The following is a 24,861-nucleotide window of genomic DNA, read 5'->3' as shown; positions in this document are numbered from 1 at the left end:
TCACAGCTGGGCAGCTGCGCACCCGTGAAGGTGTCTGGAATATTAGACCTATCCATCTCAAGGTTAAGTATTACATTAAAATACGCCCCCACACACCAATCGCCCCGGGCCCTAGCGCCTCAGCAAGCCTACAAACTCCAGCAAAGAATTGGGAGTCATCTGTATTGGAGCCGTAGACAGAAAGGATCCTGACTGGGTGGCCTTGGAGAACCCCCGATAGCAGAACAAATCTGCCCTGAGTGTCACATTGATCAGGGCAGCCCCTTTCTAATAAGGATCACCTCTCGACGACCACAATTGGAGTCGGGGGCTAGATGTTTTTCCCTGAACCACCGGGATTGCAGTCGGGTAAGAGTCCCATCCATGCGGTGGAGCTCCTCCAAGAGGCAGATGTCTATGGATTGCCTCTGTAGATATGCAAAAACCTGCTGTGCCTTTTGGTGGTCATTAAGGCCGCGTAAATTCCAAGTTATTACTTTAATTTGAGTCATGAGAGCATAGTACGAGGATCAGTAGCAGTGAGCACCTGCCGTCAAATCGTATGTGATAGCTATAAGGGTGTTCGGATTGAGTGGTAGTCAGAAAAAAAATAACACAAACAATTAGCAGTGAGAAGAAGCGACTGACTAAATAAAGAACCAAGAAGAAGTGGATGCAGCAGCCGAGATACATGTAAAGAGAGGACAATAGTAACAACTGACAACCAAATGGCCACACATGACCCCAAAATCAAATAGCCCACCAGCCTCCCAATCGACCAAAATGCCCAACCCAAACAAACAAACTCAAATAACATTGTGGTCGAACAATTCTGGGAAACATCCCATAGGGGCGGTCCAAGAGGCGGGCACACTGCCCAGCTACAATGAGCTGGATGGCCAGAAAGAATATAAGTGGAGGCATGGTAGCCTGGCACATTAAGATAAGCTCACTGGGTAAAAGCCAATATTTTGCAGCAAGGTACATGGAAAAAAACGCATTCATAAATTGTGTGAAATCCTGTAATGCAGGTTTACAAGTCAGAAGTAGAAAGAGGACACCTGTCAGTAGTCATAATCTAGTTATTAGCAGTGGAGGGCACCCCCCAAGGCACCCCATTATGTGATTCAGGCTACATATTAAACAGTTTCGCTGAGCTGTGATCCATCTTGCGTGTCATTTCTCATGGGTGATCGACCCGCTTTCATTGGAAGAGTTTGTATACTCCCAGCTGGCACAGCCACTGCAGCAGGCCAGGCCTGGTTCTGCTGTGCAACTCTTACTCAGCTGTACTCAGCAGTTTAACCCAGCCGCACAGACTATCACTCGGTACTTCACACAACGGGGGGCTAAAATATGTCTCAAAATTCGCCCAATGCCTCAACAAGTGTGGAGAAATGCCAGACTTTACTCTCCAGCCAGTAGAGCCTCAACAGAGAGCGACCATCTTCTGGCCGGGGTCTCTAGCACCCTCTGCGTATGAGATGACATTGATATTATGAGAGCAGATGATTCTAGCTAGAGGGAACATGAATGCGTTGAAGAGGGCCGGACCCAGGGAGGATCCTTGTGAAACTCCACAGATGAGGTCGCGGGCTTCCGAGGTGTACAATGCCAGGCTGATTGACTGGGCCCTTACAGTCAGGAAGGAGCAGATCCATCGAAATATGTGTCCTTGGATTCCAGTGTCATGTAGGCGTTCAAAGAGGATGAGATGGGAGACTGTATCAAATGCTGCGGAAATGTCCTGGAGGATGTCTCCTATGTCCAGAGTCATGTGGATATGATCCATGGGAGGAATGAGGATAGTTTCAGTGCTGTGGTGGGGCCTGATGTCAGACGGAGTAGTGTTAGGTAGTTGGTGATCCTTGAGGTATTGGGTGAGATGTCTGTTGTTGATTTTCTATAAGACCTTGGCCAGGAATTTTAGCAGGGAGATCAGTCTGTAGTTGGCGAGCGTTGAAGGGGCTGCAGAAGGTTTCTTCAGCAACGGGGGTACCTTTGCATGTTTCCAAGCATCCTAGAAGGTTGTGGAAGAGGTGGAGGCATTCAGAATGTGTGTGAGCATGGCACTGATGGGTTTCAGTCCTCTAGCATAGGCATGGTTGAGGTAGGGGTCTGATGGAGCCCCTAAGTGGATGAACCTCATGGTTGGGGCAGTTTCTCTTGGGGTGAAGATGGGCCATGTGATTAGCATTCGTTCTTTGGATAAGATAGGGAGATGTTTGGCGAGGTGTGTCGGATTTAGTTGCTTGCTGAAGTTGCTGTAAATGGCGATGATTTTGTTGCTGAAGAATTGAGAGAGATTGTTGCAGAGGTAACGCAAGGGTATGATCAAGTTGGAGGTGGCCCATGCTGAGGTGAAATCTTTCACAGTGTTGAAGAAGTCTTTGCTTCTGTTGGTGGTGACATTGATGCGGATGCCAGAACGGTGCATTTAGTGGTCCAGATCATTTGGTTGTAGCATCTTAGGGCGAATTTAAGCATGCTCCTGTGCATTGCCCTGGCTCATTCTCCATTTACTCTACAGCTGTTTGTAGTGGTGTTTCATTAGTCTAACTTCCTTCGTGTACCAATGGCCTGGGGTCTCAATCTTGTTGTATTGCTATATTTGAGGGCACCTGGAACGTGGTGCAGGTGATCCAGTTATTGAAATTCTGATGGCTTTGGGAAGGCTGTTGCTGTGTTCAAGTTGGTGGGTGTTGAGAGTGGTGTTCTAATCTTTGCCAGTGATGATGCTCCTGTTTCGGTGGGCTTTTCTGGCTATGAGTCAAAAGGAAAGAGAGTAACCCTTAATTAACTACAAGGGAACAGGGTTGAAAGACAAGTAAAAAACAAATAGTTGCCTTAGTTGTGCTAACTCCTCCAATCTTAGTGGGTTTCTACCTCACTATGGGTGTAGGACTCTGAATTGTACACACACAGTCATCAATTATCACTTTAAGGATACTTGGCTAGAAGTAAAAACCCCAAAAGGCACTTACAGTCTATAAAGTAAAAACATAACCAAAAAGGGGTACATTCATCATTTTATTTATAGAAACATAGGGTGCAACGATAAGCTCAATGTACGAAATACTAATGTTTTTCAGTTTGTTATTCTAACTACTAACACAAATTAGATCTTGCTTGTTTTATTTAATGTCGCTGTAACCCATATATCGGTTAAACATTCTGTATTAAAAACAATTCATAATCCACAATGTGTAAATACAAGAAGTTAACATTTTTTTCACTTAAACAAATATTAAAACAATGTCGACGCGTTTCAGTGGATCCTGCTGTGCGCACCACCTTCCTCAGGACAAATTTAAAAACAATCTGTAAAAATAGAATTACAAGAAGGTAGACCCAAGTCACTACTCATTTTTTGCAGTTTTATCAAGCAAGCAATAAACATGCACATTCCTACATCTTAACATTCTGACTTTACTCCTTGGTTGTTCAGTTCATTGTCTTCTTATCATCTATACTTATACCTGTGCACTTAATTTGTTGGTCCCACTCCTAATGCCAGTATCCTTAGTTTCTCCACATTTATAGGATATTACTCACATCATATTGACCCTCTCATTTCTATATAAAGGGAGGTCATCATCATCCATTCCGATTCTCAAGTATCATATTGATACTGAAACTCGCCACTCACATCCTTTCATCACTTATATACACTTTTTTTTTCTTTATTTACACACCTTATTATGGGCCGTAAAGTATTCCAGTTGTTAATTACTCTGGTCACTTCACTTTAGTTCAGCTTCTTGGTCGGCTGTTGAAAAGATATAACCGCACAAAACAAGGGAGATTTAAATTACTAATTATATTCTGCCTTACTATTTAGTGGGTATTGTCTTCTGAGTTGGTTCACTTACTCTGGACAGGAGCACTGCCTCCTTTGTATTAGCTGATGTCCTTGTTTATTTGGTTTTCATTAGACAAGGTTCCAAATCCACATCACACTCTGTTCTTGAATATATTCTCTCTATTGTGTAAGGGTAGAGATTAGTATAATTCCCCTCATGACGGTCTTCTCATTCATGAGTTAGTTCCTATCTACTGATATTCGCTTACCACTCACTTTGTTTTGTGGAGTATTTGCTTCGAGGACTTTGTAGTTACTTCCCGCCCGGTAGTCATTCATTGAGAGCTCAGATCGCGAGTTTATTAATTATCTCGATCATAGAGTCCTGTCAAGGAAAGGAAAACTTGCTAAGTGGAACTCTAAACGTGCATAATACCAAAGCCACTCATCTTATTCCTGACGTTATCTCCGGATTCTCTAGCTAGTGATACTGAAACTCGCCACTCACATCCTTTCATCACTTATATACACTTTTTTCTAGCTAGAGAATCCGGAGATAACGTCAGGAATAAGATGAGTGGCTTTGGTATTATGCACGTTTAGAGTTCCACTTAGCAAGTTTTCCTTTCCTTGACAGGACTCTATGATCGAGATAATTAATGAACTCGCGATCTGAGCACTCAATGAATGACTACCGGGCGGGAAGTAACACAAAGTCCTAGTAGCAAATACTCCACAAAACAAAGTGAGTGGTAAGCGAATATCAGTAGATAGGAACTAACTCATGAATGAGAAAACCGTCATGAGGGGAATTATACTAATCTCTACCCTTACACGCTAGAGAGAATATATACAAGAACAGAGTGTGATGTGGATTTGGAACCTTGTCTAATGAAAACCAAATAAACAAGGACATCAGCTAATACAAAGGAGGCAGTGCTCCTGTCCAGAGTAAGTGAACCAACTCAGAAGACAATACCCACTAAATAGTAAGGCAGAATATAATTAGTAATTTAAATCTCCCTTGTTTTGTGCGGTTATATCTTTTCAACTGCCGACCAAGAAGCTGAACTAAAGTGAAGTGACCAGAGTAATTATCAACTGGAATACTTTACGGCCCATAATAAGGTGTGTAAATAAATAAAAAAAAGTGTATATAAGTGATGAAAGGATGTGAGTGGCGAGTTTCAGTATCAATATGATACTTGAGAATCGGAATGGATGATGATGACCTCCCTTTATATAGAAATGAGAGGGTCAATGTCATGTGAGTAATATCCTAATAATGTGGAGAAACTAAGGATACTGGCATTAGGAGTGGGACCAACAAATTAAGTGCACAGGTATAAGTATAGATGATAAGAAGACAATGAACTGAACAACCAAGGAGTACAGTGAGAATGTTCAGATGTAGGAATGTGCATGTTTATTGCTTGCTTGATAAAACTGCAAAAAATGAGTAGTGACTTGGGTCTACCTTCTTGTAATTCTATTTTTACAGATTGTTTTTAAATTTGTCCTGAGGAAGGTGGTGCGCACAGCAGGATCCACCGAAACGCATCGACATTGTTTTAATATTTGTTTATGTGAAAACAATTTTAACTTCTTGTATTTACACATTGTGGATTATGAATTGTTTTTAATACAGAATGTTTAACCGATATATGGGTTACAGCGACATTAAATAAAACAAGCAAGATCTAATTTGTGTTAGTAGTTAGAATAACGAACTGATAAACATTAGTATTTCGTACATTGAGCTTATCGTTGCACCCTATGTTTCTATAAATAAAATGATGAATGTACTCCTTTTTGGTTATGTTTTTACTTTATAGACTGTAAGTGCCTTTTGGGGTTTTTACTTCTAGCCAAGTATCCTTAAAGTGATAATTGATGACTGTGTGTGTACAATTCAGAGTCCTACACCCATAGTGAGGTAGAAACCCACTAAGATTGGAGGAGTTAGCACAACTAAGGGAACTATTTGTTTTTTACTTGTTTTTTACTTTTCTGGCTATGATGCATAAGAATTGGACCGGAACGGGGATGGTGAGCTTGACAAGGGTGTGGTCTATTCAAGAGACTAAAGTGGGCATGTCACTTCAGATGCTGCTGATGTTTGTGAAAATAGGGTCCAGGAGGTGTCTGGCGACTTGGGCAGGTCTCTTTGCTCGTTGGCTTAGGCCCAGGCTACCAAGGTCTTCAATGGGGGCTCTTGAAATAGGTTCAGTGTGGTCTTCCAGCTGGAAGTTCAGGTCTCAGAGTAGGATGTAATTGCTGGCATAGAGGGTGAGTATTGTGACGAAGTGCAAGATGGTGTTAGTGAAGTTGCTGCATGGTCCTGGTGATCGGTAGATCAGAGTGCCACTTTGGGTGAAGTTGGCTGTGATGTGGAGCTTGAATGGCAGGAGTTCCATGTTGGAGGATGAGGTGTCTGTAGATGTGGCGCAGCTGATGGTGTTCTTGTGGATGATAGAGAAGTCTGTTTGCCTTGGAATCTTGCAGCCAGGGGTGGGGTGGAGTGGCTGTGGCAATGTCAGGTGTTGGTGCAGGATTCAGCCAGGTTTATGTAAGGAAAAGCAGGCCAGGAGCATTGTTGTGCAGAACGCCTCAGATCTCTGATGTTTTTGGTGAGTGAGCGGGTGGTGAGGAGCATGCATGGAGTGGTGGAGTGTTGTTTATATGGTTTCAGGATTGCGAGTCTGAGCAAATGGGGTGTTGGGGGCTGTTGGTGTGGTGAGTGTTGTCTGTGGCTATGAGCATCAAAACTTGCAAGAAGTGCAAGAGAATGCTCCCTCGGTCTTGTGTGGTGGGCGAGTCAGCAGCATGTGGAGCAGCGGCCATGCTTACGGACGTGGAGGGTAATGGCATTGTAGCGGAGGGAGGGTGGAGTACCAAGGTTTGTGGCGGTGAGCGAAGTCCAGACAAATAGGTTCTGGGAGGGGACCTACTTAGGCCTTGATTACAAGTTGGGTGGTTAAATCCATCCTGTGTGTAAGCCCCTGTTTATGCATGGGATGAATTTACGAGTTTGGTTTTATTTAATTCATAGGATAATTATCAAATGCATTAACAAGCCCAACATTTGTTAAATTTCGGCAATTCAAACCTGCCAAAATTTAACAGGGAAAATATGTACATTATTTACAGTACCATGCAGATTATGCTACGTCAAACACCAAAATCTGCACGTTATTCCCCAATAACTCATAATGGGTGCTCTTTATCACACCCGATAAATAAAGAACCCTGGGGTATTGTTATTTACCAGGTGTGATAAATAGCACCTTTAACTTGTAATCAGGCCCTGTGTAATCCATGCTCCTGACTCTCCCTGTTGATATACGCCAAGCTCTTCACGTTATTTGTTCAAGTCCCAGCAGGTCTTCACACCTCATGTGTGCCCTGAGTTCAATAGCCCTGTAATAAATCAACACCTGCTGAGTTGTATCCAGCATGAATGTGATATGTGTTTGATTAATTAAAATAAACAATATATATATATTTATATATATATATATATATATATATATATATATATACTAGCAGCCCGTCCCGACGTTGTCCGGGTAGGCTTTGCTCGGTGAAAGGTACTCACCAGCATCGCGCTTCCCTGGGCATGTCGGTGCGATTTTCCCTTCTATTTAAAGAAGTCAGTGGCCGGCTCACTTCCTGCTTTCACCTCCTTTGCCCATGTGTTGTGGGCACGCTGGCACAACCCCTGCAGCTCGCCTCGGGGCAGCATCGATCGCATCATGGCAGGCCTCACTCTGCAGTTATTGGAAGAGTCATCCTGCGCCGCCGCCCCCGCGCCCACAGACACGCATGGCGATAGGGAATAGCAGAGGCCAATCAACAGACACCCACCAAGACAGAAGAAGGAAAGGCAGCGCGCTTCCTGTTCCTCTCTGGGGCTGCATTGCTATTTGCGCAACATTCTTTTCCATGTGAAGAGATTCTTACTTTTTTTGTACATTTCTGCCAACTCTCGACGGGCCCCGCTGAGCATGGCTTGATCGGTCCGGCCCTCGCAGGGTGTTGCTTCCGGCTACCGCGGTCCTGGCCGCTCCTCCCCGCGCTCCTGGCCGCCGACCCGTGATGTCAGCACGCACGTCGTTAGCTGGCGCTACTTCGAAGGGACTACTTTTCCAAAAAAGTTACTTTGCCCTTATACCATATATTTTTTTGACATATATAGCCTATGTCCATCTGCTTACCCTGACAATTCCAATGATGTATTGGGTGTTTGGATTGGCGCTGTGGTTCCCGAGTTTCCCCTCCTCAAAGGTTCCCAGTTCTCACTTTATAATAGTAGTATAGATATAAAACGAAATAACCGCTTAAAAATAATGATATTAAGTCTGCATTTGGCACAATACTCAGAAGACATCAGTGTTTGCACAGCGTTTTCCTGTATTATAGCTTCCAGTAGAAAACCCAGTTTATATTTTTGCTCACTCTGCAAAACGTCACCGTTTAAAGCAATTGATCAAACACTATAAAAAATGATAAAATGCAGATCCCTGAATTTTGCAAAATTCAGTGCTAGCGAATCTTTGTTTAGCTTTTGTCATTAGTATCAGGACCTGGGTCACTGTTTTGTGTTATTTCCATATTGGGAGCTGTGTTGTTTCTGAAGCACGTGTTGACCAGAAGCAATTACAATTTGTGACCCATGACTTCTGTTTTCTTGTAGGTTGTGGCTGGCCCTTGGACTGCTGTGTAAGTACGAGCTCCTGTTTTCTCATGTATTACCGTTCTTTCTAATCTCAGTGATCGAGAGCCATCTGAAGGGATGGGAAGGGCGTGTGGACATGTCCAAAATCAGACTGCAAAGTGCATGCTTGGTGATTCACTAATAATGCCGCAGCTCCCAGATAATTCTACCGAGACAAAAGGATCCCGGGGTGCCAGTGTCGGAATAGCGCTTGTTGTAATTTGGCAGCTGCTTTGTCTCATGCCAACCCTATTACCTGCCGCCAGAGGGAGTATTGTATAAGAAACATATGATAAAATCCTGGAGTACGTTTTGCCCCACATTTTGTCCAGGATTCAAGTCTAAACAAGCATTTGCAATGCAATCGCTCTCGCGTTTGTTAACGTTAGAGCTCTTGGTGTTGAAAATTACAATGTTTTTTACTTTCGTTTTTTTGTATGCAGTGGAGTGATGATATTTGCATAGCGCTATTGCCAAAAAGTAACCACATCCTGGAAAAAGTCAACACTCATAGGGAATGCAAGATTGAGTATAGTATGTGAAATGTAATCAGGAAGAACATGGTTGCCTTCATTCTTTTACACTCATAATTCAGAATTGAATGAGTTGCTTTACATGAAAAGTTAAGGACATGAATACAGGGGCTGGAAGGGACCGGTTTCAATGTCCATGGCTTACATGGTTACAAAACGTAAGCAATACGGTTTAAAAAGACCACATCCCTGATCAGAGGGCCGTGGTACACATTTTATAAACTAAAATAAGATAAAACAGCTGATAAGGACCACACTAACCGTTTTCCACTTTATGCATCAACCAGGTATTGCAGAGATGAGTGTGGTGAGGGGGAAGGGAGCCATGGTCATCATATTCAGAAGGGGCTTCTTCACCGTGGTGAGGAAGATAAATCCATGCAATCAGTTGGATTTATTGTGATTGGACCAAAGACAAGCCAAGGAGCAAACTTAAGTGTTTTCCATTTTTACGCATGAACCAGGTATTGCAGTACCTCCAAGAAAGGGGCACTTCCCGACCTGGGGAAAACAGAGGGGCATAATATTAAGCCCCTTATCGCCGCGTTATCGGCACTTTTCTGCCGGTGACGCAGCTATATTTGCATCCGCCCTATTATCAAGGCAGCGTTAAATCAATTAACGTGGCTTAAAGCCACGTTAATTGACTTAATGCTGCCTTGGTAATAGGGCCCCTTTCATGATAAACGCATCGTGAAAGGGGGCGTGCAGTGGGTGTTTCGGTGGCCGTTCCACCGCAATACCCATTCACTTTGACGCTGCCACCTATTATCAAGCTTGACGATAATAGGTGGCAGCGCCAAATTCAAGAGCAGAAAAACCCTGGCGTTAAGGTGGCGAAACGAGGAGAAATGCTTAATTTCTCCTCATTTTTGCTTTTTTCATGTGTGCTGCCTTGTGCAGCACACATGGAAAAAGCAAAACACCAAGGTTTGTTTATGTACAGGAAGGTGTCCCTTCCTGTACATAAACAAACCTCTTTTTAAAAATGCCAATTTGTAACTTACGTGTGTGCTGAATAAAGCAGCACACATGTAAGTTACAAAATGGCATTTAAGGTTTGTTTTTGTGCAAGACGGAACTCCTTCCTGAACATAAACAAACCTCCCTGCTCGCAGACACCCTTGTACTCTGATGCAAGGGTGCCTGCGGTGGCGATAAGTTGCAAAACCTACCGCCATCGCAGGCGGAAACGCTAGGCTGCACCATATCCTTGGTAATAGCAATCTGGCCTCTTTTTGACCACTGTGTCTTGCTTTATTTCGTTTTTTTACACTTCCTTATTTTAAACCTTTTTATTTACTCTCCATCCCAAGACCACTTTGGAATAGAAAAATTTCAGAAAAAGTTAACACTTGCAGCCAAAGTGTTTCTTTCTTTTTTGGATCCATTTCACAGGGGAACAAATAAAGGAAAGGAGAGAAAAGAGAGGGTAAGAACTGTTGTTGAAGTCCTAGTTTTCGGCAAGTAGGGAAGAGCGGGTCAGAGATAGAAAGAGAGGAAATAAGAGGAAGATGAAGAAAAAGAGAGAGGAGGGGAGCTGCCAATGGCAGAGCAGGAGAAGTGAACACTGTAGGGAGGTGGGTGCTGTGAGATGAGTGTTGTGAGGGGGGTGGGGTTCATCATATTCTGAAGGGGGCCCCTACACTGTGGTGAGGCAGATAAATCCATGCAATTGGTTGGATTTATTGTGAGTGGACCAAAGACGAGCTGAGGAGCAAACCTAATGCCATCAGCTAAGCACAGAGTTGTGTTACCATCCTGAACATGAAGCACGGTGTCCATGAAGCGGGTGCTGTTCTGATACATGATCTGAGGAAAAGCAAAGAAGAAAAAAGTGTGCAGGAAGAAACATACATAAAACATTCATAAAACAAACATGAAGTCTGGAATTCTTAAAAGCCATACAAAACGTAGTGTAAAACATGAACAAATGGGCTGCGGGCTGCATTTTAAACCATGAGAAAACAGTGGCAAGAAACAGGAACAGTAAAAAAATAAACAATCAGGCTGCTTAAAAAAAAAAAAAGAGTGCGCAAACAGAAAAGGAAAAAGCCTCGAGAGAAAGGATAGCCATAATAGGCCAATAATCCAGGGAAGGAGCATTACACAAGAAGGTGGGAGAGATAAGACCAATAGACCAAACAAAGCACACTTTTACGAACAACACAAAAGTGAATGAATCAGGAGCAAGGGGCGGAATGAAACTCTACATACTGAAGACAGCATGTCTCAAAGAGACTGTGCATGTACTGCCTAGGCAAGACCTAAAAATGACCGCAAGATAAAAACATAAAAAGCCTCCCATAAAATGTTGTTTTGTCCCTATATTTAATAATCAGTAAATGTTCTGAACATTATATCAATTCAAATTTGAATCACTCTGTCCAGAGGTATTTAACCCCTTCCGCGCTGATGACAAAGCCAGCTCGTCATGGGCGTTACCTGCGCTACGCGGATGACGAGCTGCCTTTGTCACAAACCGCGCGTTTTTCAAAAATCAGCGCACAGCGGGAAAATGCGGTAGCACGGTAGCAGTTAAATACAGGGTTGACAGGGGTTGAAAACCTTACTGAAATGTATAAAAACAGAAGGGGGCAAAGGCAATGGCCGAGGGGCCCCTGCATGATCCCCCCGATGTCTTCACAACATGACATTTTTTTAAATCAGCACTTGTTTCAATTAAAGGGACGCAGGCTGCTTTAAAAAAAACATTTGAATTGCTGGTACTGCGTAAGCATAGATGAAGGTCACCTGTCCCTCGCAGGTATCCTCACAGCTGTTCGTTGAGGGTTGCAGAATGAGACCTGTCTTAATAATATTCATGAAACATGAGTTTTGTGTCCGTTTACAAATCTACATTTAGGCATGCAACTAATTGGTAGTCATTGTGCTGTTTGCACATCCTGGTTTTCAAGCTGCTCTCAGTAAATAGAGCTAATATGGCCTTTAAATTTAAACCTGGTGTCTTCTGGAGATCAGTGAGGTGCTATAAGGGCATGCCTGATGTGGCCCTAGTTATAAAGGCACATCTGTGCTGTGTTTTTATCAAGCCTTAGTGGCCTTCTAATATGTTTCTTAGGGAGACCAGAAAATATAATGTTGCAGATGTCGTGGCATATCATAAGAAGGTCTTTCCTCAGGCTGACTTCTTGGTTGATATGGAGAATTGTTCAGAGAAGGGGGAGATACAGGCTAATCCCATTAGTCACAGAGTTGACTTGCGTCAAAGTGAGATTGGCATCAAAGAGAATACATAGGTTCTGTACTTTATGTGAGGTCAATTGATGGTTCCATGGTTGGGGGGCTATTCAAAGGGTATTGATTTAGGCACAGGCTCTCTAGTGATAGGCTATCAGTCTTGGAACAATTCATTCACAATAAAAACTCTCCTTTGTTCAGTGAAACAGATGGTCCAAGCACGAAATCATATTGGTTGGATTCTCTGGACCACTTTCCAAGTAAAAGTGATTTTTTGTATCCTCTGGATACATTTGGAAGTTCGCCTGATACTGTTCAAAAAGCTGTACCAGGGTTTTGCATGTATATAATGAACAATAAGGAGAGGAAAGAGCCTTGAGGGATGCCACAGGACACGGAGCGTGGACAGTTTGACACATGTGATCCTGAATCTCTGGCTGCAGTTATGTTTGAAGGATTGGACCCATTGGAGCACATGTCCAGAGATGCTGCCCAGTTATCCAGCCCATCCATAGGTATCAACTCGTCAACAGTATAGTGAGTAGTCGAAATTGCTTTGAGAGCAGTTTGTTGTCCCCATCCAGAGAGTTTTTTGGTTTGCTACCTCTTAGAGAGCGGAATATAGACTGATATTTAGGACAAAGATAGTTTGAATCCAAATACTTTTGAAGTTGTGTTATTACCTCCCTTTCCAAGACTTTGCTAATATAATGCAGATTTGAGATAAGCCAATCATTGGGAATTGTCTTGTTTTTCAGAATGGTTGTACTCATGGTGTGTTTGATAGGTCCAGGGCTGATTCTAAAGAAGAGGAGGTACAAATCAAATGTGTGGTATCTGTTACAAGAGGAAGTAGGGTTGCTTAAGGCATGCTTCTGAGCAGGGACATTTGGACATTTTGTTTTGGAAACCAGGTTTAGCACCGCTTTGGTTTCCAAAGATTTGAAGCAGGTGAACATGGATCATGGTGGTGGTGGGACAATGGAGGGTAAATAGGCACACCTGAGGAAATGGTGATGATGCCTCAGTTTTTGGCACCTGGCAGTTTTAGGTTTAAAGAACTCAAGAAGGTCTTCACACTGACAGGTATTTCAGATTTTCTTTTTTAGTTTTTATTCCTCATGTATTCATTAGGCATGATGAGTTTTTTTGGCAGTGTTGATGGCATTGTGATACCCTTTCCTTGGACTGTGGTGGTAGATTTTGTATTTTTACAGTGTCACTTAGTCAATTCTTCTTTAATGTTACCCATTTTACTCAGATAGCTCTCAGTTGGACCACTTGTTGATGGATTAGAGACCCACTTTGGGTTTTTGGGGTGGACAGGTGGTTTTAGAGTGGATGAAATGTTGAGGCAGAAGTTATCAATCAATGTTTCAGGGTTTGTTGTTGGTTGGGTATGACAGCCCCATACGTTGACTCAAACGACTCAGTCCTTATGTTTCTAAAGTGCCTAAATGAAATGGGGAAAGTATTCTTTCTGAGTACTTTGTAGTTGGTTTGTAAGTTAGGTTTGAAAGGTTGATGGAGTCAAAGGCATGATCTGACCAGGCCTGAGAAACCACTGTCATGTTTGAGGACTCGTGGTTGTATGTAGTGGAGTGGTGTGGCTCACTGGTTAGAGGCGGCAGAACCGGAAGCAGAGGATGGCCTGGGACCAGGGTTCAATTCCCGACGCGGCAGGGTCGTGGACCAGAGTCAGCGGACTCGATAATTCTCGCTTCGGTGCCAACTCTAACCAAGGATCACACTCGGCAACTCTGGGCATTAACTTGCCTCATCTCCACAACGGCCCCCCACATACACTGGGGATGCCTGGTTTCACCTTGGAGATACCTAGCAGGGATCATCTCACAGGGAAAGCCAGGATGGGTTCCCCAGTGGTCTACAGCGCTGTGACGCCCCATTGCTGGGGTAGCCATGCGCTGTACAAGACAACATAACATAACATGTACAATGAGTATTGAGCCGCTCACCATCATCTGTTTAAAACCGAGGGCTTGTCGTTTATCAAGAAAGTCCTATTGCAGTTTTGTCCACTGTCAGAATAAAGATTTCCTTGATCAAGATACTTTGAATGTAAAACATCTACTCCTCAGAAACCAAAAAGCACATGAGAAAACACTTTGGGCCAGATTCACAAAGGTAAAGTGAGACAAAAGTCTCACTTTCCGACTTTTGGTATTCATAAAGGGCATTTACTACTCGTAAATGCCCTTTATGAATACTGAAAGTCGTCATAAAGGTCGACTTTCGGTATCCACAAAGGGCATTTACAAGTAGTTAATGCCCTTTGTGAATAGAGAAAGACGTAAAGTTAGACTTTCGTCTCACTTTACATTTGTGAATCAGGCCCTTCAACTTTATTTAACACAATTGTCCTAAACTTCATAAGCTACATGTGTAGTCATGTCAGGTGTTACTTTGTATCCCTCAGTCCAGAACTGTTCCTATCCCTGTTCTCCACAAGAGTCTCTTCCGTAGATATTATAACTGTGAGTAGTATAAACACCATGCATATCCAACATCACAGATGACTCTCCACACCCTACTCATGGGACTGGTGTAGAGTGCTTCTCAGAATATTTGCAAAGATGCAAAAATAGCTTACAAATACCTTCAAATATTGGTGCTTGGAGATATTTGATTGCTTGACTATTTGCAGAGGCTCTGACATGTGACTGATACTGCCTGGCAGACCTTATGCGAGGCGCCTCAGGCCAGTTAGGGGCTAATGTGGAGGATGAGGTCATTTGCCCTGGTGTCCATCCTACTATGGCTCTGCAATCTAGTCCAAATAATACCCTCTCAGGACTTGGCTGTCAGGGTAGGGAGGGCGAACAGTTACGCACTACTCAGGGAGGCAGTGTTGAGGTGCTCGTGCTCAGCACTCAACAGTCAAGCAACAGAGTGATCTAAGTTATCTAACTCAGTGCTTCTCCATACAAGAATAGTTGCACTAAATATTACACATGTGTTCCTGAGAGCATCTGGTCTTACTAATTCTCTGGATGGGTAACACTTAGTGGGAGAGTTGTAGCTACAGGGCCTGTGCAGGTGCAGGCGCAGCCACCGCTGCAGTGATCTCTCTCTGGTGTGAAGTGGTGCTGTCTGGAATGAAACAGGTACAGCTCGTGGGTTGGTATGTGTGAATATTGAGGGTCACAATCCAATTAGATTAAAGATAGGTTCAATGCTCGCTGGGCTTACAGCAATTAGTCAGTTGCAGCTCTCATCCGGACCAATGGCAGTCAAGCAGTTGCAGCTCTCCTCTGGGCCACCGGCAGTCACGTAGAAGCATCCCTTGTTGGTTCTTCAGCAATCATGCAGTTGCAGACTTGACTGGGCCAGCAGGGAGCACAGTGCAATGGTTCCCGCCGGGAACTGAGATGAGAGAACAGGGAGGGCCCACAAGCTAAAGGATTTCCCCTAGTTTGTTGTCAAGTAGTCCACTCTCCCTAGATGTCCCATAGCCACCAGGGACACTCTCAAACTCACTCCTCCTGGACAGCCTGTCCTCCTGCAGGGCTTCTGTGTGCTTCAGGGGAGATACACAACTTCTCGAGAAGAAAGCTCAGCCTTCAGGTAATGTCCCCTTACCGCTAGCTGTCAGGCAGACAGCAACCCTGGGTACATACCAGTCTCCTGAGTAGTCTGTAGAGCACTCCTTTGCTTAGTACAAAAGGACTTGGAATTGAAATCAAGTGGGTAGGTTTGGGTTTCATTTTCCAGAGTCTCAAATTATAGAACCAGTTTGGGGGGGTTCTCCTCTCAGGTGCCATCTTCAGGCTGTTCTCCATACAGAGCCTTTATGTAAAGTGATGTCTATGAAAGCAGGAAGTACCGGTTATGTCTCCATCCTGGATCACCCATAACAGAGGCATAAAGAGATGTGAAGTTTCTACACCTGGCTGCCATTAACCCATCTGAAGTTGTAATCAGTGACAGACAAAAGGGCAGGCCTAATCTAGAAAACTTCCTCACCTTTCACAGCAGACTCAGCAGTCCCACTCCTCGTCTCTACCATCCACCAAATGGCGATGCTCAGGAACACTAATCAGCAGCCTCTTGCTAACCAAAAGGCCTCATAGAATTTCTAAAGTCAGTCCTGTCTTCATACTCCTCCGATCAGTGTCTACAGGAAAGCAGACAATACACTTCCACTGTCTGGGAGCACAGTCCTTGCACTCCCACTTGTGCTAGGACAGGTCAGGGATAGTGTTGCCCCTCCAGGCCACAGGACAGACCCAGGAGTGATGTAGGGAGAGCTAGGCCACTGTGCATAAGCTTAGATTCCTATGACATCATGGCTAAAATAAAAGTCAGGCTACCAGATATATATGCACCAGTGGCACTCCGGGAAGGTGGACGTGTCCGTATACCATGCGGCGGACATTCCCGTTTACAAGGCTGTCACAGGCCCATGCTTGTCACCATATGTATCAACTTTACCCCTACACCTTATTTCTTGGTGTTTTGTTTATGGGAAATTAAAAACAGATGTTGCGGTACCTTTCTTCATCAGGCCAGCCATCAAGCAGGTCAAAGGAAGGTTCATGATGATTCATCATATTGTACTTAACCAGACTTAATTTTTTCATATTAAAGTCTAGACATGGTTGGGGTTGGACAGCCACAACCATTTGAATATTTACATAGTTATTTGAAATATCTATGTATGAATAACACTAGGCAACTCAATTATTTACATGGTAAAATTAGTAGAAATGTGATTGTAACTGGATTATTAAATCCTACAGGGACATTGTGATCCAAAACCCAAGAGGATGAGGGTATTTGTAGCCTCAGTTTAATGTTACTTGCCCCGCTGTCAAGGCTGCATTGTCTGTTGTCTAACACGACTCTCTCCTCTTTACATAAGGAGCAATCCTCCACAAGAGAATGTTGCTGGTAACTGCTGCCCTCCAAAATATTAGTTGCAGCCACTCAGTAGCATTTTTAGCACTATGTTTGACCTATTTAAACGTCCAGTTGGCTGGGTGAAACCTTGCTCCCCCATCTCAGGCTACATGGCCCTTCCCGAGAACTGTCTACTTAAAACGCAGCAAACTGGCTACTTTAGAAGTTCTAAAAAACAGTCAAGAAGTGTGAAAAAAGAGAAGATCTATTTTGTGTAGCCTGCTACCATACCAGATCTTTCATTGAGTCAATAATACCCACCACTGAGAACATAACCATGGTCGGGCTGGCTACCAGGCATTTTTTGCATGGTTGGTGCAGTGGTATCCAGATTCACTGCGAAGGGGAGATTTTGTTGCAAGGGAGCTGCAGGCGCTTCCGCGCTTCTAAATGAACAATGCAAAATAAATAGCTTTAAAGCGTACTTTTAAAATCATTTGTTTCGCATTGTTTATTATGGAAAGTCCGGTAGCACAACTCTGGGGACGCAGATCTGAGGATTTCCTTTGATTCAGGCAGGGTGCTAGGAGAATGACACATGCAAGGTCTTATTTAGAGCAAGACTCGATCAGAGTTATGCCCTGGCTCTCATCATCACTAATCAAGAAGCACCACCGGGTACCCTGAGCAAACTGGATTATTCATAAAATGTGGTCCATGGCACTGTTAATATGAGATCCTTTGAGAAGTTCTTATTTCTATAACATTTCAATTCACTAGACGTGATATCGAATTCTGTGGATTCCCTTTGTTCATTTTTATCTCTCACTTGTGTCTTTTTATCTGCCTCCTCAATGATGGTATTTTAATGTGAGTCCACTTTTCTTTTTTCTTGTGTAGTTTTCAGTTACCTCCATCTGGCTCCCATCATTCTATTTTCCATACCGTATTGAATTGCTCTGTCTTTATTACTGAATACTATGCTCATATGTCTTCCTTGTTCTCACACTGCCCTTCCCATTGTGCGTGACAAGAAACAGGAAGGTAACATAGCTACATTGAGCCACAAATACCTAATCTGCATGAGCATTGCCCAAGAGAGGTTTCCAGAGAACACTACCAATGTAAAGTCATGTATTGCCTTAAGTCAACTGACTTTCTGAAGCTCTCTGTACTTATGCTGCCCTAGGAACAGTGAATCTAAATTACACCGGTCTGCAATGTTCCAGCTACTTATAGAATTCAGGGCAAGAAGCAAATGTTACTTGTTGCGCTAACTTGCATGAGCAACACTCCTATTTCCATTGCTCTGATTTATGTGGCCTGGTGATAGATTTAAACAACCCTACATTATGCAAGAGGAAGGAAACCCGTGACGAAAGCGAAGATACGTGGAGGTGTGGAGACAACCAGTCTCTCTAGGGAGAGCGATGTGCTTCCTATTTGTAATATAGTTATGTTGCAAGATAGTGACAGCTTCCTCTTTTGAGTTTGGCGATGCACGTCAGTTGCTTTCCAAAGGATAATGATGACCATGGCTTTGGCTGTCTAGATCTGTCTTTTTTTTTTTAAAAAAACATAATTTTATTGGTTTTTGAGTTTCCTCACATCGATTGCAGAACACAAGTACATCATGTTTGTTTAAGTTACATTCTCAAAGCTATATTGCATATCGAAATGTAAATGACTAATAGAAATATCAGCATGTAATATCTGGAGGGAATAAACATCTATGCATACATATTACTGACAAGACATCAATTAAGACGATGTAACCCCCAATAATTGTGTTGTGTGTCATAACCATTCTCATGTGTAAGCTGCTCATCTGTCACAACTAATATTAACAATAAACAAACTCCCTTCACAAATACCCCCCCTCCTTCCACTCTCCAGTCCTATGCACACTCATGTATCTAACATATAAGCTGTATGGGCGTATGTGGCTCACGATATACCTACGTACTATACACTTGCATTGTGTTTCATGGCGCTCTGGACATGATCTCCTTATTGCACATTCTGCGGTGTGTGGCTAAGGGTACTATATTGGTCTATGTCCACTGCTTTAAGTGATTCCAGCATAACATCCCATTCTAATGCTATTGGGACTTTGCGTAGGCCTCTGAGCTCCTCACGGCGTATGGCAGCACTCTCTGCACTGCCGCAACGGAGCAGTTCACTATGCCATGCGTGTTCCATAGGAGGCTTCTTTGACTTCCAGCGCATAGTAATAGCACGTATCGCTAAGATAAGCTCCAAATAAACAAACAAAATTGTACTTTATGCTTGGACACGTGTTTGTTCAGGCCTAGAATACATTCCTCCACAGTATTTTATATCTCATGCTGTGAGGCAGTTCTAATAATCTGTCTGACTGCGTCCCCAAACCCTCGTAATGGTGGGGATGACCATAACATGTGTAGGAGACCAGCCTCCTCTAGTGCGCCACTTGGACAGTAATGCTGTGGCTGCGGGAACTTTTTGTCTAATTTATAGGGGGTAAGGTAGGCTCTGTGAAGAATCATGGTTTGAATACTTTTAAATTTTACATTCCTTGATACTTTTTTAGGGTGTTCAAGAATAGCCATCCATTCCCTATCTTCCAGAGCCCTCCCTGTGTCCTCAGCCCAAGTTGTGCGTAGTGGCATTAGGCCAACCTCTGTTTAGGAGCGTAACCCCACATATAGCCACTTGATTAGGTGCCTACCCCGTCCAATGTAATAAAGCATCTTGACCAGGTCATGTGTGAGAGGTTCCTGTCTCTGCGGTGCCCAGTGGGTTTTAACATATTGTATCAATGTGGTATACAATAAATATAAGTGCACCGGTGCTCCCATCTCATTGACAAAAGTATCATGATCCAACAGCATCTCTTCGCTAAACAGGTCTGCCACTGTACTAATTCCTACCTCCAGCCACGGCGCTAGCCTACGCTTAGTTACTTGGCCATCCATCAGTGGGATTCCCAATAGTGGTATGTTGTCTGCATAAACAGGGGACACACATGTATATTGTAGCTCTGCCTTCCAGCAACGCAGCGCGGAACGCAGTAGAGGAGGGAGACATTTTGGGAGCCTGCTATTGGGTAACAACAGGGTATGTAAGGTTCCCCGGTCTATATCTCGCTCTGTGAGGCCTATTTCTTGTAAGTTACGACCAGCAATCCGAAAGGATAGCCATTGTAACTGTTATGCGTAGTAGTAAGCTCTTAGGTCAGGGACACCCAGCCAATCGCTACGTGTGTCAAGCTGCAGTTTTTTAAGACTGATACGCCGTCTCCCAACTCCCCATATGAGGTCAGTCAATAAGGTATTCATCAGTTTGAATGTGGTATGTGGTATTAAAATAGGTAAGTTAGTGAAATAGTAAATCAACCGAGGAAGGACCACCATTTTCGCAAGAACCGCTCTACCCATTAGGGACAGCGGCAGCGTAGTCCAGAAGGCAACACTGGATCGCAAGGGTCTGAGCGCTCTATGTAAGTTTCCATCTAGCATATCTGTATGCGTCCGGTATACCTGGATCCCCAAGTATTTAAATGTATGCTGTGTAACTTTCGAGCCCTGTATCTCCGAACTCAATATCAGTGGGTTTGTATATTCTGTGAAGAAAAATATGTGTGACTTTGTGGCATTGATAGAAAGGCGTAAGATTAATTCAAAGTGGTGAAATACCTCATAAAGCGGGCTTTGGGGCAGACGGAGATCACGAAGATACAGTATGATATCATCAGCGTAAGCAGAAAAGAGGTGCGTTGGGTTCCCAATCTTTATGCCCATATCAAAGATGTCCATACACACTTTAAGTGCCAGTGGTTCTAGGGCCAGTATGAATATGAGAGGCGATAGGGGACAACCTTGCATCGTACCTCTGTATATCGGATGTGCTGCGGAAATATTACGTCCAGTACGTGCACGCGCCGTAGGAGCGTCATATAAGAGACGCAACCAGTCAAGATAGCCTGCTGGTACCCAAAATTTCTCCACTGCTCGGAACATATAGTCCCAATTAAGAGAGCTGAACGCTTGGCGCAGATCCAAGGATATGCAGCCCGCGTGGTCATACTGACTTGGGGCTTCTGTAGGAGATAGTGAAGCTTTCTGATAATCAGTGACGTGCTGCGGGTAGGCAGAAAACCAGTCTGGTTTATATGGATCAATTTAATCAGGGAAGGCAATAATCTTTTAGCTAACACCTTACTGAGTATTTTGTACTCTTTGGTCAGTAATGATAAAGGGGTGATAGCTGGCCATATCAGTGGGGTCTCGTCCTACTTTCTGGAAGGATACCACTAGCGATTGTGCTGTAGTGAGAGGTAAGGAACCCTTTTCTAGTTCTGTGTTATACAATATTTCCAGCTGAGGTACCAAGCAATCAGCATATGTGACATAAAATTCGTCTGGCAAGCCATCCAGTCCTGAGGTTTTATTACGCAGGAGTACCCTCAGGGCGATCTTAATTTCAGACTGAGTAATAGGTCCTGCTAATTCCTTCTGGGCAGCTGCCGTGAGCTGTGGATATGGGAGGGTGGAGAGGAATGCATCCATTTGTGCCTCTGCTCTGCCACAGGGCTTACTGTATAATGTGGCGTAATATTGACGGAAGGCGACATTGATATCCTCTTGAGTAATGGCTGTATCGCCTCCTAGAGTAGTGACTCTATCTATTATAACCGCAGGGGGGCATCTCGAATCAATCTAGCAAGCAATGTCCCAGATTTATCTGCCTCAGTGTGACGCAGCTGTGAGTGCTTCTGATAGTCTATGACCCGAAGGGTTTCAAGCAGTTCCGCATGACTGATTCTAGCCTCCTGTAGTAAGGCATCCTTGGCCGCGTCATTTACGGGTTCCTGTTCCAACCTAAGCATTTTGTGTTCTATATCTAAAAGGGACTTATGAATTTCCTGACGGGCACCCACTGTCGCACTGATGGCCTTTTCTCTAATAACCGACTTAAAAGCATTCCATTCGTTGAACCTATTTGATGCAGTGTTACTATTTTCTGCAAAATAATGCACAATGGTATCTGACATAATAGTTCGGAACACCGAATCCTCTAGCAATTGCGGCCACAGGCGATAGGCGGGAACCGGGGTGGGTATTCTGCCCCAGGTAATGACAATCTCCAGTGGATTGTGGTCGGAAAAGGTCTTTGCCAGATATGTAGCCTGGGACACCTGCATTGAAAATCTATTAGAACAATATATTCTATCTATTCTTGTGTGAAGCATATGAACAGGGGAATAGAAGGAGTATTCTCTATGACCAGGATGTCGCACCCTCCATGCATCACACACTTCCCACCCCTCCGCCTACCTATACAGTGCCTCTGCTTGTTTAATCACTCCAGCTTTACATAAAGGCGGGTGAGATCTGTCCAATGTAACATCCATGACTGTATTGCAATCACCACCTATAACACAAGGATGCAGCTCCCATCCCGTCAGTGCAAGCTTTAATACCCCCCAATACCTATCTTGCTCAAAATTAGGTGCAAAAATATTACCCAGAACTACATGCTGACCATCTAATGTCCCCCGCACAAATATGTAGCGCCCCTGTTTATCTATCCGTTGCTCTAGGGTTACGAAAGGCACTCCATGACGAACCCAAATTGTGACCCCCTCGCGCAAATCCAGAGTACGTAGTGGAAATAATCTGACCTCTCCATTTCCTCCGGAGCTTTACCACTTCTCTGTCCGCCATATGGAACTCCTGTGGGTACACTATTTGTGCTTTGCGTCGCTGCAGCTGTGCGTGTACCCTATGTCGCTTCTGCACAGAGTTTAACGAACTGCCGCCTAACAGCCGGTACATCTTTGTGCAGCCGGGCCTATCCAAGCCAGTGTCTACCATAGGACTGTTCCCCCCTAAATATCCCAATACTCGGTACGGTCAAAGAACTACACTGGACCATACAACTAAATTGAACATAGAAAACCCTGTTGAATACATTAAGCGATTTCGCCATATGGGGGACATTGCCAGCACTTTGCATGTGGTGTAATCGTCATCTCCCAGGTTCATTTGAGCTCCTTCAGTTCCCAGGGCCATAAATAGTCACTACTCGGCAGCACTATCACATGTATATATAGTGAGCAACATACTAAATCATAGCACATTTCAGGTACAATGCAATGGTATCAGAGTCAACCAAACATTCCATCAGCTGTCTGTGGAGTCACAGTAGGGAACAGGACCACACACCCCTCTGAGTCTGTATCACGTGTGTCTTCATCGGAGGAGAACGTTTTTTTTTTGGTCATGTACTATTTTTAATCGAGCCGGGAAAAGAAGCGCATATTTCAAATTCAGATCTCTCAGTTTCTTTTTTTTTTTTTAAGTTTGAAGTTTATTGAAATATAAAGAACCAAAGACAGAAAATGAAGAAACAATCAAAAGTTATGCGAAAAAATGAGAGTAATCTTACATATTAGCGAATTACATTTAGGATATTGAAACATAAAATATGAAAATACAGGCAATGAGTATGAGGAACATAAGAGGATGAGAAGATACCTTAAAATATGAAAACAGATTAAAAATATGATAAAACATTTGCTGTAAATAATAATATGATAATCGAATAAATTAAGGTAATGCATTTATGGAGGTTTACAAACTTCAACCGTACGTAGTGGAAGTGGTGGAGGAGGTTTAGCCACTAAAGAGAGATAGTCAGTGAGGGGAAGCCATAAGAGATCTCGTTTGATTGCTAAGGAGATAGGAGAGACAAAGTTAGTGTCAAGTCGGTGATTAAAGCAAACTGCATTCCACCATGCAGTAAAAGAAACATCCTTAGCTTGTTTCCAATGCGATGTGATATGGTGGAAAGCAATGGCTATGCATAAGTCAAGTAATTTGTGGTTGGAGTCGGATTCAACAAAGGTAGGGGATAAGGAACCTAAGAAAATGTGTGAAATGGAGAATGAAACCGTAAATTTGAAAAAATTTTGTAACTGGGACCAAACTAAGTGCCAAAAATGTAATATAGGGGGACATTCAAATAGCATGTGTTTCAAATCAGCTGAAAGGGATGTGCAGGACCAACAAGTAGATGGAGTGTCTGGGGAAAAGGAGGACAGGAGCAATGGAGTGAATAATACACGATTATAAATAAAGAATAAGGTTTGTGTGGTATTTGCAGCTCTGGATGTACTGTGAACCTTGGACCAGATTTTGTCCCATAAAATAATGGACCATGTGTGAGATAAATCTTCTTCCCAAGCCAACTCAACCTTAGATTTGGAACGATCAGCAGAGGATTGTAAAGATTTATAAATAAATGACGCAGAAAGAGATTGATCGATAGCATTAGAAATCGAAAGATGTGTGGTAGGAATAAAATTAGAGGTTGGGAGTGAAGAAATATATTGAGTAAGGGATGGAAGTATCGATAAATATTGTTTACGGGATGAGGCAGGTAACGAGAATTGAGTTTGAAGATCTTGGAATGAAAGAGGCTGAGTATCCGAGAGAAGTTGTGAGATCCATTTTAGACCAAGGGAATGCCAGGATTTCCAATATATGGAACGATTGCGAATTTTGAGGAATTTATTATGCCAGATAGGTTGAGCGTGGGTGGAGGAGGCAGATGGGTAGGTGGATATTAAATATGGACGAAGAAGAGAGCAAGAGTGAGAAAAGATGGGGGAACTTATGGAGGACACCTTAGAGGTAAAGGATAGGACTTCTCGAAAATCGTAAGGATGCAGAAGAGAAGATTCTAATGTGAGCCATAATGGAGGAATGTGAGGAAGATCTGAA

At 43.4% G+C, this 24,861-nt stretch overlaps 1 protein-coding gene across 1 annotated transcript in view; it reads left to right on the top strand.

Annotated features, from left to right (window-relative positions):
• Nucleotides 1-24,861, top strand: part of TNFRSF8 (TNF receptor superfamily member 8) — a 258,101-nt gene that overhangs the window by 157,612 nt on the left and 75,628 nt on the right. Inside the window, exon 9 of the mRNA XM_078640895.1 lies at nucleotides 8,478-8,503. Within this exon, the coding sequence (XP_078497021.1) occupies nucleotides 8,478-8,503 (26 nt within the window). The remainder of the gene's footprint in view (nucleotides 1-8,477; nucleotides 8,504-24,861) is intronic.

The sequence above is a fragment of the Lissotriton helveticus genome, chromosome 5_1, assembly GCF_964261635.1.
Source record: "Lissotriton helveticus chromosome 5_1, aLisHel1.1, whole genome shotgun sequence".
Classification (NCBI taxonomy): domain Eukaryota; kingdom Metazoa; phylum Chordata; class Amphibia; order Caudata; family Salamandridae; genus Lissotriton; species Lissotriton helveticus.
This window is presented reverse-complemented; position numbering and strand designations above follow the sequence as displayed.